We start from the raw sequence: 16,213 nt of genomic DNA on the forward strand, positions 1-16,213 counted from the left end.
TGCCCACAAATTTTCTATGGGATTGAGGTCAGGGCTTTGTGAGAGCCACTGCAATACCTTGACTTTGTTGTCCTTAAGCCATTTTGACACATCTTTGGAAGTATGCTTGGGGTCATTGTCCATTTGGGACCAAGCTTTAACTTCCTGACTGATGTCTTGAGATGTTGCTTTAATATATCCACATAATTTTCCGTCCCTCATGATGCCATCTATTTTGTGAAGTGCACCAGTCCCTCCCTGTCAAACGATGTATGGAATCAATCTTTAGGATGTTTTTAACATAAAACTTCAATAATATTCCAACCGGAGAATTCCTTTGTCTTCAGAAAAGCAAAGGAACGCAGCTCCCTCTCATGTGAAATGCGCGTGACCAGCACGTGACTGCTGGCAGACCTCTGACTCATTCCTCTCTCATTCGGTCCCACTTCACAGTAGAATGCCCAAACAAGTTTCTAAAGACGGTTGACATCTAATGGAGGCCTTAGGAAGTGCAACATAACCAATATCCCATTGTGTATTCAATAGGGGCTGTTTTGAAAATCGACTAACCTCAGATTTCCCACTTCCTGTTTGGATTTCTTCTCAGGTTTTTGCCTGCTATATGAGTTCTGTTATACTCACAGGCATCATTCAAACAGTTTTAGAAAGTTCAGAGTGTTTTCTATCCAATATGAATAATAATATGCATATATTAGCAACTGGGACTGAGGAGCAGGCAGTTTACTCTGGGCACCTCTGGGCACCTTTCATCCAATCTACTCAATACTGCCCCTGCAGCCATAATACGTTTTTAATTAACAATAAATTTGTGGTTGTAGTTGAAAAACAAGTTTTAATGACTCCAACCTAAGTGTATGTACATTTCCGACTTCAACTGTATGTAGAAAAGTACCTCATACCTACAGTAAAATATGGTTGTGGATATTTTATGTTATGGGCTATTTTGCTTCCACTGGTCCTGGAGCCCTAGATGTTTTTTAAATGACTTGTTCTCTGAGCAATTTTGTTAGTATAAAATAATATAATAAACCCATTTTGGAGCATGCAACATAGCTTATTTTATACTGTCTTTTTTGTTCATCTTTATCAAGAGTGCCAACAATTATGGACCTGGCATATGTAGATGTAGAATTGACTAGAATTGCACATAGGCGATGCAGCTGGGTTTCACTGCCATTGTTCTATTCATGACACTCCTTAGCTACAGTGTATGTGCATCACCAGCATAACAATACCTGCTTAATCCAACTGAGAAGGGTAATGTAGATGTCAAATAAAGATCAGGTGAAGTGTGTGTCCACTCCATCTATTCACTTTCTATGTTGACGTGGCTAATACTTTTGTTGTCATCTTCTCTCTCTCTCTCCCTCCCTCCAGCTCCACACTAAGAGTCCAGAGACTGAAGAGATAATCCCACAGGAAAGGATCCTTCCAAAACACACATAGGGATCTGATCTGCAGAGAGTGTGTGTGTGTGAGAAGGACGTGTGGTATTTGTTCTTAACGCCCTCCACCCCTCTACTCTTTACCCAAAATCCCGTTCTCCAACCTCCCTTACCCCCTGACCCTTAACCCCCAGCCATGATGTCGGGGAAGGGGAAGGCTAGCCCGCGTCACCGGCCATGGTCCGTGTACCGGGCTAACACCTTTGACCTCTCGGCTGAGATAATGGGGCTGACTCTGGCAGGTAAGGGCCATGTTACCATAGTTACCGTAGTAACAGTATTCCTGTATGTTTGCCCACTGAACATAAGTATGTGTATAAACTTGCCTTGTTTGTCGCTGTAGTTGTAAAAAATATATAATAATATCTTGTGTTCTTGTAGGTAACAGTCAGGACCCAGATGAGCCAGTGCTGGAGTTCAGCCTGGGTGAGTGATGTTGCTGAAGTCCTTCTCACTCTGGTTCAATTGTCTTTGATATTTATAACAGTACCAGGGTTTCTGTTAGCGGTTAATAGCTGAAGGAGGCTTTGTTGCGAAATTTTGCGATTCTAGATTTAATTTAGGTTTGGAGATGCTTAATGTGAGTCTGGAAGGAGAGTTTACAATCTAACCAGACACCTAGGTATTTGTAGTTGTCCACATATTCTAAGTCAGAACCATTCAGAGTAGTAATGCTAGTCGGGCGGGCGGGTGCGGGCAGCAATTCATTGAAGAGCATGTATTTAGTTTTATTAGCATTTAAGAGCAGTTGGAGGCCACGGAATTGTTGTATGGCATTGAAGTTTGTTTGGAGGTTTGTTAACACAATGTCCAAAGAAGGGCCAGATGTATACAGAATGGTGTCGTCTGCGTAGAGGTGGATCAGAGAATCACAAGCAGCAAGAGCGACATAATTGATGTATACAGAGAAAGAGTCGGCCCGAGAATTGAACCTTGAGACATTCCTATAGTAAATGCCAGAGGTTTGGACAACAGGCCCTCCTGATTTGACACATTGAACTGTATCTGAGAAGTAGTTGGTGAACCAGGCAAGGCAGTCTTTTCAGAAACCAAGGCTATTGAGTCTGCCGATAAGAATGCAGTGATTGACAGAGTCAAAAGCCTTGGCCAGGTCCATGAGGACGGCTGCACAGTACTGTCTTTTATCGATGGCAGTTATTATATTGTTTAGGACTGTGAGCGTGGCTGAGGTGCACCCATGACCAGCTCGGAAACCAGATAGCATAGTGGAGAAGGTACGGTGGGATTCAAAATGGTCGTTGATCTGTTTGTTAACTTGGCTTTCGAAAATTTTAGAAAGGCAGGGCGGGATGGATATACTATAGGTCTATAACAGTTTGGTTCTAGAGTGTCTCCCCCTTTGAAGAGGAGGATGACCGCAGCAGCTTTCCAATCTTTGGGGATCTCAGACCATACAGAAGAGAGGTTGAACAGGCTAGTGATAGGGGTTGCAATAATTTAGGCTGATCATTTTAGAAAGAGAGGGTCTAGACTGTTTCGCCCAGCTGATTTGTAGGGATCTAGATTTTGCAGCTCTTTCAGAACATCAGCTGTCTGGATTTGGGTGAAGGAGTAGTGGGGGAGAAAGTTGCTTCAGGGGGTGCTGAGCTGTAGGACAAGGTCGGGGTAGCCTGGCCAGCCGTAGAAAAATGCTTATTGAAATGTTCAATTATCGTAGATTTATCGGTGGTGACAGTGTTTCCTAGCCTCAGTGCAGTGGGCAGCTGGGAGGAGGTGCTCTTTTCTCCATGGACTTTACAGTGTCCCAAATCTTTCTGGAATTAGTGCTACAGGATGAAAATTTCTGTTTGAAAAAGCTAGCCTTAGCTTTCCTAACTGACTAAGTACATTGGTTCCTGACTTCCCTGAAAAGTTGCATATCGCGGGGGCTATTCGATGGTAATGCAGAACACCACAGGATGTTTTTGTGCTGGTCAAGGGCAGTCAAGTCTGGGGTGAACCAAGGGCTATATCTGTTCTTAGTTCTACATTTTTTGAATGGGGCATGCTTATTTAAGATGGCGAGGAAATCATTTTTAAAGAGCAGCCAGGCATCCTCTACTGATGGGATGAGGTCAATATCCTTCCAGGATACCCGGGCCAGGTCGATTAGAAAGGCTTGCTCGTTGAAATGTTGTAGGGAGCGTGATATTGATGAGGGATGGTCGTTTGACCGTGGACCTATTACGCACGCAGGCAATGAGGCAGTGATTGCTGAGATCCTGGTTGAAGACAGCAGAGGTGTATTTTAATGTGATCAAGACAAAGGAGCTGATTGTGGACTGTGGTTCATCACCAATGAACTATCATGGTCCAAACATACCAATCAGTCGTGAAGAGGGCACAACAAAACCTTTTCCCCTTCAGGAGACTGAATAGATTTGGCAATGGTCCCCAGGTCCTCAAAAGGTTCTACAGCTGCACCATCGAGAGCTTCCTGACCGGTTGCATCACCACCTGGTATGGCAACTTCAGAGGGTAGTGCGTACGGCCCAGTACATCACTGGGGCCAAGTTTACTGCCATCCAGGACCAAAATAATAGGTGGTGTCAGAGGAAAGCCCATCATTTTGTCAGAGATTCCAGTCACCCAAGTTTTAGATTGTTTTCTCTGCTACCGCACGGCAAGCGGTACCGGAACGCCAAGTCTAGGACCAACAGCTTCTACCCCCAAGCCATAAGACTGCTGAACAATTAATAAAATCGCCACCGGACTATTTACATTGACCCCCCTCCCTTTTTACACTGCTGCTACTAACTGTTTATTATCTATACAAAGTCACTTCACCCCTGCCTACATGTACAAATTACTAACCTGTACCCCGCACACTGACTCGGTACTGGTACCCGCTATATATAGCCTCATTATTGTTACTAATTTTTGTTACTTTTTATTATTTATTTTTTTACTTTAGTCTATTTGGGAAATATTTTCTTAACTTTTTAAAAATTTTGTTGGTTAAGGGCTTGTAAGTAAGCATTTCATGGTAAGGTCTACACTTGTTGTATTCGGCGCATGTGACAAATAAAGTTTGATTTGATTGGATTTTAGTCTAACATTTTTAAAGTGCACATAAGAATTCGGTAAGAAGGGCCGCACATCGTTGCATCCTCAACTTAGATGTTCGGTTAATATGAATTACCATATTCTAAATTTGATTTATGTCATTCTGAGCACTGTGGGAGGACGCCCTAATCAGGTTACGCACCCAATGCATATGGATCCGGTAAATGTTTTAAATGTCCGGTCAATTAAAATGTTGCCGGTCAAATGGAAACCCTAAACAGTACCCATTGATTCTTGAAGAATAAAGCTTATAAATGCCTTATTAGTTTATTACAACAGTCTTACTTATCATAACATGAAAAATGTACTTGTATTACTCTGACTATGAATTTGAGAAAGGTAACCAATTACATTTCCCCAGCCCCATCCCTATTTTAGGGCCAGGATTGAGATGACAGATTTTTCCTTTAATGTTCACTTCCCTGTTGTACCCCCAGCATGCAGTGAGCTGATCACCCCAGCATTGGACCGTAAACCGACCAGCTTTGTGGCTGTCAGCTGTACCACTCCTCCCCAGGCCTTCTGGACCAAACATGCTCAGACAGAGATCATAGAGGTAGAACCACACCCAGAGATGGGCAGTAATTGAATTACTTCTGAACTACATTCTAATTTATCGTGTAACTTTTCTATACCATTCTTTATAGTGGTTCACAATTTTGTGGCCCCCTTTAACCATGCATTGGTATCAGAAGGCTGATGGCACTAAGGTGTGATAAGAGTGCTGGCTAAATTACCTGTATGTAAATGTAGATGTAAAATGAACACTTGTAAAGCATGCTGGATATTATTATAATGAGCTTTGCCCCCCCAAAAAGGCCAATGATAATTCCCAGTGTGCTTTGCAATTGTTAATTTTTACATTGACATTTTGGTCATTTAGCAGACTCTTATCCAGAGTGACTTACAGTCAGTGAATTCAACTAAGGTGGATAAACAACCACATATCACAGTCATTGAAAGTACAATCTTTTTTTTACTGATAATGATGTTTTAGTGAAGGAGTGGTCTTGCTACTCTCTCTCACTCTCTCTCTCTCTCTCTCTCTCTCTCTCTAGGGTACTAGTAATCCTATCTATCTGAGCAGTATAGCATTCTTCCAGGACTCTCTGATCACTCAGCAGACCCAGGTTAAGCTATCTGTGTACGACGTCAAGGACCGCTCCCAGGGCACGGTACGAAATTTCACCCTCAAAAACTACTCCAACTCCCCCACTAGAGTCAACTGCCCAAAACCTCACAACCTTCCTAACTCTTCAACCCCAAACTAATCAAACACTCCACTCCCAGATGTACCTGCTGGGGTCAGCCATGTTCCCTGTGAAGGAGCTGCTGCAGGACAAACACCACAGACTCCACCTAACCCTCAGGTAACACACACACATATACACACATATACACACACTCACACAACCTCCACATACATCCTCAGCTATTGTTAAATAGTAGGGCCGGGTATGGGCATAAGAGCCTCAGTACTGTAGAGACACCTATTACTGTCTGTCCCCAGGTCAGCGGAGAACGAGCGCATGGGCAACATCACCATCATCGCCTGGCAGATAGAGGAGAGGAGGGAGCAGAGAGCCCCTGTCGCCCGGCAGGACACCATCAATGGCAGGGTGAGTGGCCTGGTCTGGATCTTACTGAGGAAGGAAGACCGTAAGGTCAAAACTTAGTAATACCCATATTATCTGATTTGTTTGATGATGGACCACAGAGTATGTATTGTAGACCTACTTTGTTAAATGTTTGTAGGATCATTTTTTGCACTTTTCCCCCTTTCCTGGCTTACCTGTCTGTATTCAGATCACTGCCCGAGGCAAGCTAGGGACAACCAAACTGCTTTCACTTGTTTGATCAGTGACCAAGAAGGACAAGGAGAAAGATTAAATCCACATGGTAGAAATTCAGCCAGTCGGTTCAGGTTACTGTTCAAGTGAAGGGCATCCAGGACGAATCATACAATGAAGATGTCTGTTCCTTTTGTGTTTCTCAGATGGTTCTTCCAGTGGATGATAGCCTGACTGAGTCCGTGAACATCAGGGCCAAGTCTGCGTCTCTGTGCAAAGACACACTGCTGAAGGCTGGTGAGTGTGTGTTCCAGTGTGTGTCAGCGTGTGTTTCTCTATTGGCAAGTGTGTGTTGGTCTGAAAGGGCAATTCCGCCACTTTTCAACCTCATATTAATTATCTCCATCACCAAAACAGTGTATGTGAAATCAGCACATTTCTATAATCTGTGGTTAAAAAGAAAACAAATGTCCTAAAAAAATGCTTCTCTGTGACATCACAGGGTAGGATTCAAATTAAAAAATGTAATTAAAAAAATGCAATTTTCAAATCGGGGAATGAGTTTCTAGCCAGAGGGAGGGTATTTTCTTGATTGAGACATATTCACAGACGTGTTCAATCTATCCTCATGCCAGTCTTTAATCCCAACATATTTTAAACTGATCACCATTGTCCCTGTTCCCAAGAGCTCCAAGATAACCTGTCTAAATGACTATCGCCCTTTAGCACTCACATCTGTAATTATGAAGTGCTTTGAAAGGCTGGTCATGATACACATCAACACCATCATCCCAGAAACCCTAGACCCACTCCAATTTGCATACTGCCCCAACAGAACCACAGATGATGCAGGCTCTATTGCACTTCACACTGCCCTCTCCCACCTGGACAAGAGGGGAAATAACTATGTGAGAATACTGTTAATGAACTACAGCTCAGCTTTCAACACCATAGTCCCCTCCAAGCTCATCACAAAACTAGGGACTGCAACTAGATCCTGGACTTCCTGACCACGGGCCCAGCCTTCAACACAGGGCCCCTCAGGTGTGTGTGCTCAGTCCCATCCCGTACTCCCTGTTCACCCACGACTACATGGCCACGCCTGACTACAACACCATCATCAAGTTTGCTGCCGATATGGTGGTGGTAGGCCTGATCACCGACAACGATGAGTCAGCCTACAGGGAGGAGGTCAGAGACTTAGCAGTGTGGTGCCAGGACAACAACCTCTCTCTCAACGTCAGTAAGGCCAAGGAACTGATCGTGGACTGTAGGAGAAAGAGGGGAGAGCACGTCGCCATCCACATCAACGGGGCTGTTGTGGAGCGGGTCGAGAGCTTTCCTTGGCGTCCACATCACTAAGGACTTAACATGGTCCACATACACCCCCCACAGCCGTGAAGTGGGCACGGCAGCACCTCTTCCCCCTCAGGAAGCTGAAAAGATTGCTCATGAGCCCTCAGATCCTTAAAAAGTCCTACAGCTGCACCATCAAGAGCATCGTGACTGGCTGCATCACCGCTTGGTATGGCAAATGCACCGCCGTTGATCTCAAAGCTCTACAGAGGGTCCAGTACATCACTGGTGGGGGGCAATTACTTTTTCACACAGGGGCATTGGATGTTGTATAACTTTGTTAATTAAGTAAATTAAATAAGTATGTAATTGTTGTGTATCTTTTCATTCAGGTTCCCTTTATCTAATATTAGGTTTCGGTTGAAGATCTGATAACATTCAGATAACATTCCTAAATATGCAAAAATAGAAAAAATTAGAAAGGGGCAAATACTTTTTCACGACAATGTACATACACATTACACTCACACACACATTTACACTCATTTGCTGCTGCTACTGTTCTTTATTTTACTATTATTATTATTATATATCCTGATGCCTAGTCACTTTAGCTTGCTTTCATTTACATATCTATCTCAAATACCTTGTACCTCTGCACATTGATCTGGTACTGATACTTCCTGTATGTAGTGCCATTCTTGTGTATTTTATTTTATTTCTCTGTGTTACTATTTTATTTATATTTTAAGACTCTGCATCGTTGTGAAGGGCTTGTAAGCAAGCATTTCACATTAAAGTCGACACCAGTTGTATTCAGTACGTGTAACAAATACAATTTGATTTGAGTTGATTCCCACGTCACCATGATTCTCAGTATTAAAAATGATTGTTTTTAAAATGTTTTCACTTTTGATGATGTCATCGGGTAGAACTTTTTAACTATTTCTATTCCACAAAACATAGAAATGTGCTGTTTCACATATGTAGACACTGGTATTGTGCTGGAGATAATGAACATTTGGTTGAAAGTGTTGAAATTACCCTTTAAGTGTGTGTTTAAATGAGATAGTATGTATGTCCTTCTCTATTCATAGCATACTCTTAGGTTCTAATTCTCAGAGTAAAAAAACTTTACGGACATTATGAAAGCTTAACCAAGTTTAATTCTTCCCAGAAGATCAATACAGCTGCATTCAGACAAAACATGTTTCCACCAACACAAGTATATATACTCCAATTTAGATGCACTCCTCCTTCTCTCCAACCCTTACATCTGTTATGGTTCAACAGGAAGACGAAGTGATGGGGTAATAAACCATTCCTTCTCCCTTAAGGTGACCTGACCTGACCTCAACCCCCTCGATGCCTAATACAAAGTTCTCCACCCATATCACCTATAGCACTCCCTTAACTGCCTCCCCTCTACCCAGCACATTCCAAAGCCATCTGGCTCCTACAGATAACCATTTAACTTCTGATGTCAAAACCAGTCTCTATCACTCATCAGATACTATAGTATTACTTCTGATGTATCATGTCTCTAGTATAACAATGTTCCAAGTTTAACCCAGAATCTAACAATACAGAGAGTTTACAGATTTAGGAATTATGACTGACTGACACACTGTATCCCACTGCTGGCTTGCATTTGAAGTTAAGCAGGGTTGGTCCTGGTCGGTCACTGGATGGTAGATCAAATGCTGCTGAAGTGGTATTGGAGGGCCAGTGGGAGGCACTCTTTCCTCTGATCTAAAAAAAAAGATCCCAATGTCCCAGGGCAGTGATTGGGGACATTGCCCTGTGTAAGGTACTGTCTTTCGGATGGGATGTTAAATGGGTGTCCTGACTCTCTGTGGTCACTAAAGATCCCATGGCACTTATTGTAAGAGTAGGGGTGTTAACCCTGGTGTCCTGGCTATATTCCCAATCTGGCCCTCATACCATCATGGCCACCTAATCCCCAGCTTCCAATTGGCTCATCCCTCTCCCCTGTAACTATTCCCCAGGTTGTTGCTGTAAATGGGAATGTGTTCTCAGTCAATTTACCTGGTAAAATAAGGGTTAAATCAAATAAATGCATTTAATAAATTATGATTTGAATGATTAATTGACGTATTGACTAGTGTTTTGCTGTGTTGTCAGTGTTTGGGGGCACCATGTCTCGTATGTACCGTTTCCCCACCACGGATGGGAACCACCTACGTATCCTGGAGCAGATGGCTGAGAGTGTCCTCTCTCTACACATCCCTCGGCAGTTTGTCAAACTACTGCTGGAGGAGGACGCTGTCAGGTACGCTGCTATACACTGTTAAAATGAAGTGCTTTGTAACACCAAAACTAATTGCAACTGAGCTGCCACCAAGGTGAAGGAGACGAAACATTAACTCTGCTGGAGTATTGAAACATCATCCTGAGAGGTTTTTAAGCATTACATGACGTGTGTAACAAATCAAATTAAATGTTATTTGTCACATGCGCCAAATAGAACAGAATAGAACCTTAAATGCTTACTTACAAGCGCCTAACCAACAATGCAGTTCAATAAATAGAATTTACAAAATAAACTAAAGTCCAAAATAAAATAAAAAGTAACACAATAAAATTACATAACAATAATAAGGCTATATGCAGGGATTACCGAACCGAGCCAATGTGTGGGGGTACAGGTTAGTCGAGGTAATTTGTAAAGTGACTATGCATAGATAATAAACAGCGAGTAGCAGCAGTGTAAAAAGAAGGGGAGAGAACTGTCTATGACTTAGGTGACTGGATTCTTTGACAATTTTTGGGGGCTTCCTCTGACACCACCTAGTATATAGGTCCTGGATGGCAGGAAGCTTGGCCCCAGTGATGTATTGGGCCATGCACACTACCCTCTGTAGCGCCTTACGGTCGGATGGCGAGCCAGATGGTGATACTAGATGGGACGCAAACGGTTAGGATGCTCTCGATGGTGCAGCTGTATAATCCTTTTGAGGCTCTGAGGACCCATGCCAAATCGTTTCAGTTTCCTGAGGGGGAAAAGCTGTTGTCATGCCCTCTTCACGACTGTCCTGGTGAGTTTGGACCAGGATATTTTGTTGGTGATGTGGACACCAAGGAACTTGAAACTCTTGACCCGCTCCACTCCAGCCCCCTCGATGTTAATGGGGGCCTGTTCGGCCCTCCTTTTCCTGTTGTCCACGATCAGCTCCTTTGTCTTGCTCACATTTTGGGAGAGGTTTTTGTCCTGGCACAACACTGCCAGGTCTCTGACCTCCTCCCTATAGGCTGTCTCATCATTGTCGGTGATCAGGCCTACCGCTGTTGTGTCATCAGCAAACTGAATTAATGATGGTGTTGGAGTCGTGGGTGAACAGGGAGTACAGGAGCGGACTAAGCATGCACACCTGAGGGGCCCCTGTGTTGAGGATCAGCGTGGCAGGTGTGTTGCTACCTACCCTCATCACCTGGATGGCCCATCAGGAAGTCCAGGATCCAGTTGTAGAGGGAGGTGTTTAGTCCCAGGGTCCTTAGCTTTGTGATGAGCTTTGTGGGCACTATGGTGTTGAATGCTGAGCTGTAGTCAATGAACAGCATTCTAACATAGGAGTTCCTTTTGTCCAGATGGGAAAGGGCAGTGTGGAGTGTGACTGAGATTGCGTCAACTGTGGATATGTTGGGGCGGTATGCAAATTGGAGCGGGTCTAAGATTTCCTGGATGATGGTGTTGATGTGAGCCATGAACAGCCTTTCAAATAACTTCATGGCTACCAACATGAGTGCTACTGGGCAGTAGTCATTTAGGCAGATTACCTTCAAATTCTTGAGCACAGGGACTATGGTAGTCTGCTTGAAACATGTGTGTATTTTAGACTCGGTCAGGGAGAGGTTGAAAATGTTGGTGAAGACACTTGCCAGTGGGTCTGCACATGCTCTGAGTGGGTCTGCGCATGCTCTGGCTTTGTGAATGTTGACCAGTTTAAAGTTCTTGCTCACATCGGCTATGTAAGGCGTGATCACACAGTTGTCTGGAACAGCTAGTGCTCTCATGCATGCTTCAGTGTTGCTTGCCTCGAAGCGAGCATAGAAGGCATTTAGCTCGTCTGGTAGGCTTGCGTGAACTGGGCAGCTTGCGGCTGTGTTTCCCTTTGTAATCCGTAATAGTTTGCAAGCTCTGCCAAATCCGACGAGCATCAGAGCTGTAGTAGGATTCAATCTTAGTCCTGTATTGGAGCTTTGCCTGTTTGATGGCTCGATTGAGGGTATAGCGGGATTTCATATAAGCGTCCGGATTAGTGTCCCGCTCCTGAAAGATAATGCCTGGAATATGCCTTTAGCTTGGTGCGGATGTTGCCTGTAAACCATGGCTTCTGGTTGGGATATGTACATATGGTCACTGTGGGGACGACGTCGTCAATGCACTTATTGATGAATCCGTTGACTTAGGTGGTATACTCCTCAATGCCATTGGATGAATCACGGAACATATTCCAGTCTGTGCTAGCAAAACAGTCCTGTAGTGTAGCATCCGTGTCATCTTACCACTTCCGTATTGAGCGAGTCACTGGTACTTCCTGCCTAAATATGGTTCCCAATCAGAGACATCAATAAACAGCTGCCTCTAATTGAGAACCAATCTAGGCAACCATAGACATACATAACACCGAGACTAGTGAACACCCCCATAAACATACAAAACCCTTAGACAAGAGAAAAACACATAAATCACCCTTGTCACACCCTGACCTAACCAAAATAATAAAGAAAACAAAGAATACTAAGGTCAGGGCGTGACAATATTGTTTTAAAACAATTTCTGTGTATCAGAACACTTACATTGGGTCTACATTCAAACACCCTCCAAACACCAGATCTCAGGTTAGGTGCACTACTTTATATGGTTTCATTACACAATAATGGTGTTTTGAGTCTTTTTACTTTTGCAGTGTACCACGTGTGTGTGTGTGTGTGTGTGTGTGTGTGTGTGTGTGTGTGTGTGTGTGTGTGTGTGTGTGTGTGTGTGTGTGTGTGTGTGTGTGTGTGTGTGTGTGTGTGTGTGTGTGTGTGTGTGTGTGTGTGTGTGTGTGTGTGTGTGTGTGTTTGTGTGTGTAGGGTGTGTGAACTGGAGGAGTTGGGGGAGTTGTCTCCATGTTGGGAAAACCTGAGGAGGGAGATTATTGCTCAGTACCAGACCATCATCCTCACCTACCAGGAGACAATTGGCGACCTACACGAATATAAAGGTTCGCTCCATACTTTATAGAACATTACACCAACATACCAGAATACATTCCAATCCTGCTAGACTGCCCCTAAACATTTTAAAACATATTACTAATATCAGTGTTGTTAGTATAAATGTTAACAACACCGCAATCAGTGCCGATTTTAGCATGTGAATCTTGGGGGGAGCCTTGTCTCAGTGAAACAGTTAATTCAGCCTCATTTACTGCCTTTTAAAAAACATAGCTGATATGGCTGACAAATGTGGTTTTTAATGACAATTAAGATGTACAAATTATAGTATAAGGGGACTACAAGCGGATAAGAGGCAATCCCTTATTTCAATTAAGACATTACTGAGCGAGCCATTAATGACGTAGTCAATATAACTATTGTTCAGCACTTTTGAAATGTACACCAACAGAATTCAACACATGGGCTGTTCTTACATTATTCTCCCTGTACAACAGTCAGAACTGTAGGATAAATAAAGGAGGCATTTTAGCAGACAATGAAAGCTCTTACAATATTCATAATATTTCTCTAAAACAGATTATAGGCTACATATGCAATATAGGAAATTATTAGGGTGAGGCACATGGGCTACTAACAGTTTACTACACAGCATACACTTTGTATTACTTTATTAGCTACAGTATACAGTACACATATTATTACATAATTTATGCAGTAGAATACATTTTTGGACTCACCTTGTGATGTGCTCACTTGAACGGGAAGGTGGCGCAGAGGTCTTTTGTGGGAAAATGTTGTCATTAAAGTCTGGTATTCTCTCAATGACGGCCTAGGAACAGTGGGTTAACTGCCTGTTCAGGGGTAGAACGACAGATTTGTACCTTGTCAGCTGGGGGATTTGAACTTGCAACCTTTCGGTTACGAGTCCAACGCTCTAACCACTAGGCTACCCTGGATTTATGGTGCTTTCAAAACAACTGGGAACTCGAAGAAAGAAAAAACAAGGTTGAAAAAAAACATGATGACATCATTGATCTTCAGGTCGTAGCTCTAGAAAGAGGCCGGATTTACAATTCCGAATTTAAAATGTTTTTTTCCCAGTCAGAGCTCGTTTTTTTCCAACTTCCCAGTTGTCTTGAACTCACTGAAGTCACATTTTTGCAGTACGAGTTAACAGTTGTTTTGAGCGCAGCACAAATCATGCTTCATTGGCAGCATGGCCAATGTTGAATGTTTATCATTTTAAACTTGGAAAAGAGACTCCTAATCTCAGATTTGGGACCACACAGCCACTCCACTGAATAGCTGGCTAGTGATTGCTTTGCAATTTTTGCAGTTAGCCACTGTCACTGATTCCTTCCAAACCACTCATTGTTGAATTTGCGATTCCAACTTGTTGTGTAATGTTTATGTCCAATGGCCGATGAGCACTGATACGTTTTATCTTCATTATTTATCTTCATTAAGACAAGGATTAAAAAGGATTTGCCAGTAGATTGACTTGATTCATGATGATGACTGCTAGCTAATATTCTGAAAGTATGATGTTAACATGATCAGCCCAATCAAAGCTATTGTACATATGAAGTGATTTGAAGTCATTTTATCTGTGGCCATTGACCCTATGCCTCCTTGGATGGGCACTTCTAATGTAACTCTATGGCATCATCCAAGGGGCTAGAATATTCTAGCTCTCCCCTTGACTTGGCGGTGATGTAGTTTCCCCATGAGTGACAGAACACTGAGCCAATCAGTTTGGATCAATTTGGAGCTGCCTTTGCCCAACCTGCCCTGAATGATGGGTCGCCACTGACTGCAATGATTATCCCTATAAATGGCATGCCAAATTCATGGTATTTTATATGAACTTTTACATTTGGTCATCTAACATATTCATAACATAAATAAAAAAGACAATGTCCAAATGTTAAAGTTTATTTAAAATATGATGAATTTCGCGTACAATTTATAGGGCTATGCAATGACATGCTACAACATGACATGCTACAACAGAAACCTGCTACATTAGCACTGTTAGCACTATAATATAATATTTAATATCACTAATGCGTCAGTAACATACAGAAAGAGACCATCAGCAACATGCAAAAGTACAATAGTTGGCATCATCATAACATATCCATCCTACTCCTCTTCCAGGTCCCTCCTTTAAGTCCAGTACTCTGAAAGCAGAGAAGAAGCTGGAGTTCATCCCCACTAACCTGCACGTCCAGAGGATGAGAGTACAAGGAGAGTCTGGCTATGGTAGGGGACCTGTTATATCTATCAGTCTCTATGGTAGGGACCTGTTATATCTATCAGACTCTATGGTAGGGGACCTGTTATATCTATCAGTCTTTATGGTAGGGGACCTGTTATATCTATCGGTCTCTATGGTAGGGGACCTGTTATATCTATCAGTCTTTATGGTAGAGACCTGTTATATCTATCAGACTCTATGGTAAGGGGACCTGTCATATCTATCAGTTTCTATGGTAGGGACCTGTTTTATCTATCAGACTCTATGGTAGGGACCTGTTATATCTATCAGTCTCTATGGTAGGGGACCTGTAATATCTATCAGTCTTTATGGTAGGGGACCTGTCATATCTATCAGTCTCTATGGTAGGGACCTGTTATATCTATCAGTCTCTATGGTAGGGACCTGTTTTATCTATCAGACTCTATGGTAGGGACCTGTTTTATCTATCAGACTCTATGGTAGGGACCTGTTATATCTATCAGACTCTATGGAAGGGGACCTGTCATATCTATCAGTCTCTATGGTAGGGGACCTGTCATATCTATCAGACTCTATGGTAGGGGACCTGTTATATCTATGAATCTCTATGGTGGGGAACCTTATATATCTATCAGTCTCTATCGTAGGGAACCTTATATCAAATCAAATTTAAAATCAAATGTATGTATATAGCCCTTCGTACATCAGCTGATATCTCAAAGTGCTGTACAGAAACCCAGCCTAAAACCCCAAACAGCAAGCAATGCAGGTGTAGAAGCACTGTGGCTAGGAAAAACTCCCTTGAAAGGCCAAAACCTAGGAAGAAACCTAGAGAGGAACCAGTCTATGAGGGAGTGGCCAGTCATATATCTGTCAGTCTCTATGTCCTTTATATCCATCATTATATCCATCTGGTTCAATGTAATTCTCCACAGCAAGCATGTTTATATCTGTCTAAAAGTGCTCTCTACCCCTTCAACTTCCTCTCCTCTCCCTCCGCCTCCCTCTCTCCCATCTCTCCTCTCCCTCCTCTCACTTCCTCCCTCCATCTCCCTTCCTCTCCTCTCCCAGACAGGACCTATGACGTAGTGACTATAGGTGCCCCAGCAGCCCACCACCAAGGCTTTAAGCACTGTGGTCTTCGGAAACTCATCCACAAGTTTGAGGAGGAAAGGAAACAGTGAGACCAT

At 43.0% G+C, this 16,213-nt stretch overlaps 1 protein-coding gene across 6 annotated transcripts in view; it reads left to right on the forward strand.

Moving 5' to 3' along the window:
- The window catches only part of LOC135547341 (inositol polyphosphate-4-phosphatase type I A-like), a 37,885-nt gene that overhangs the window by 11,728 nt on the left and 9,944 nt on the right, over positions 1 to 16,213 (forward strand). For all 6 annotated transcript variants that reach the window (XM_064976261.1, XM_064976265.1, XM_064976262.1 and 3 more), the window contains exons 2-12: positions 1,378 to 1,687; positions 1,827 to 1,871; positions 4,949 to 5,067; positions 5,570 to 5,686; positions 5,802 to 5,881; positions 6,022 to 6,130; positions 6,508 to 6,598; positions 9,743 to 9,890; positions 12,695 to 12,825; positions 14,942 to 15,046; positions 16,095 to 16,203. In XM_064976261.1, coding sequence (XP_064832333.1) covers positions 1,582 to 1,687; positions 1,827 to 1,871; positions 4,949 to 5,067; positions 5,570 to 5,686; positions 5,802 to 5,881; positions 6,022 to 6,130; positions 6,508 to 6,598; positions 9,743 to 9,890; positions 12,695 to 12,825; positions 14,942 to 15,046; positions 16,095 to 16,203 — 1,160 coding nt within the window. In that variant the 5' untranslated portion in view covers positions 1,378 to 1,581. The remainder of the gene's footprint in view (positions 1 to 1,377; positions 1,688 to 1,826; positions 1,872 to 4,948; positions 5,068 to 5,569; positions 5,687 to 5,801; positions 5,882 to 6,021; positions 6,131 to 6,507; positions 6,599 to 9,742; positions 9,891 to 12,694; positions 12,826 to 14,941; positions 15,047 to 16,094; positions 16,204 to 16,213) is intronic.

This window comes from Oncorhynchus masou, chromosome 10 (genome assembly GCF_036934945.1).
Source record: "Oncorhynchus masou masou isolate Uvic2021 chromosome 10, UVic_Omas_1.1, whole genome shotgun sequence".
NCBI classification, from domain to species: Eukaryota; Metazoa; Chordata; class Actinopteri; order Salmoniformes; family Salmonidae; genus Oncorhynchus; species Oncorhynchus masou.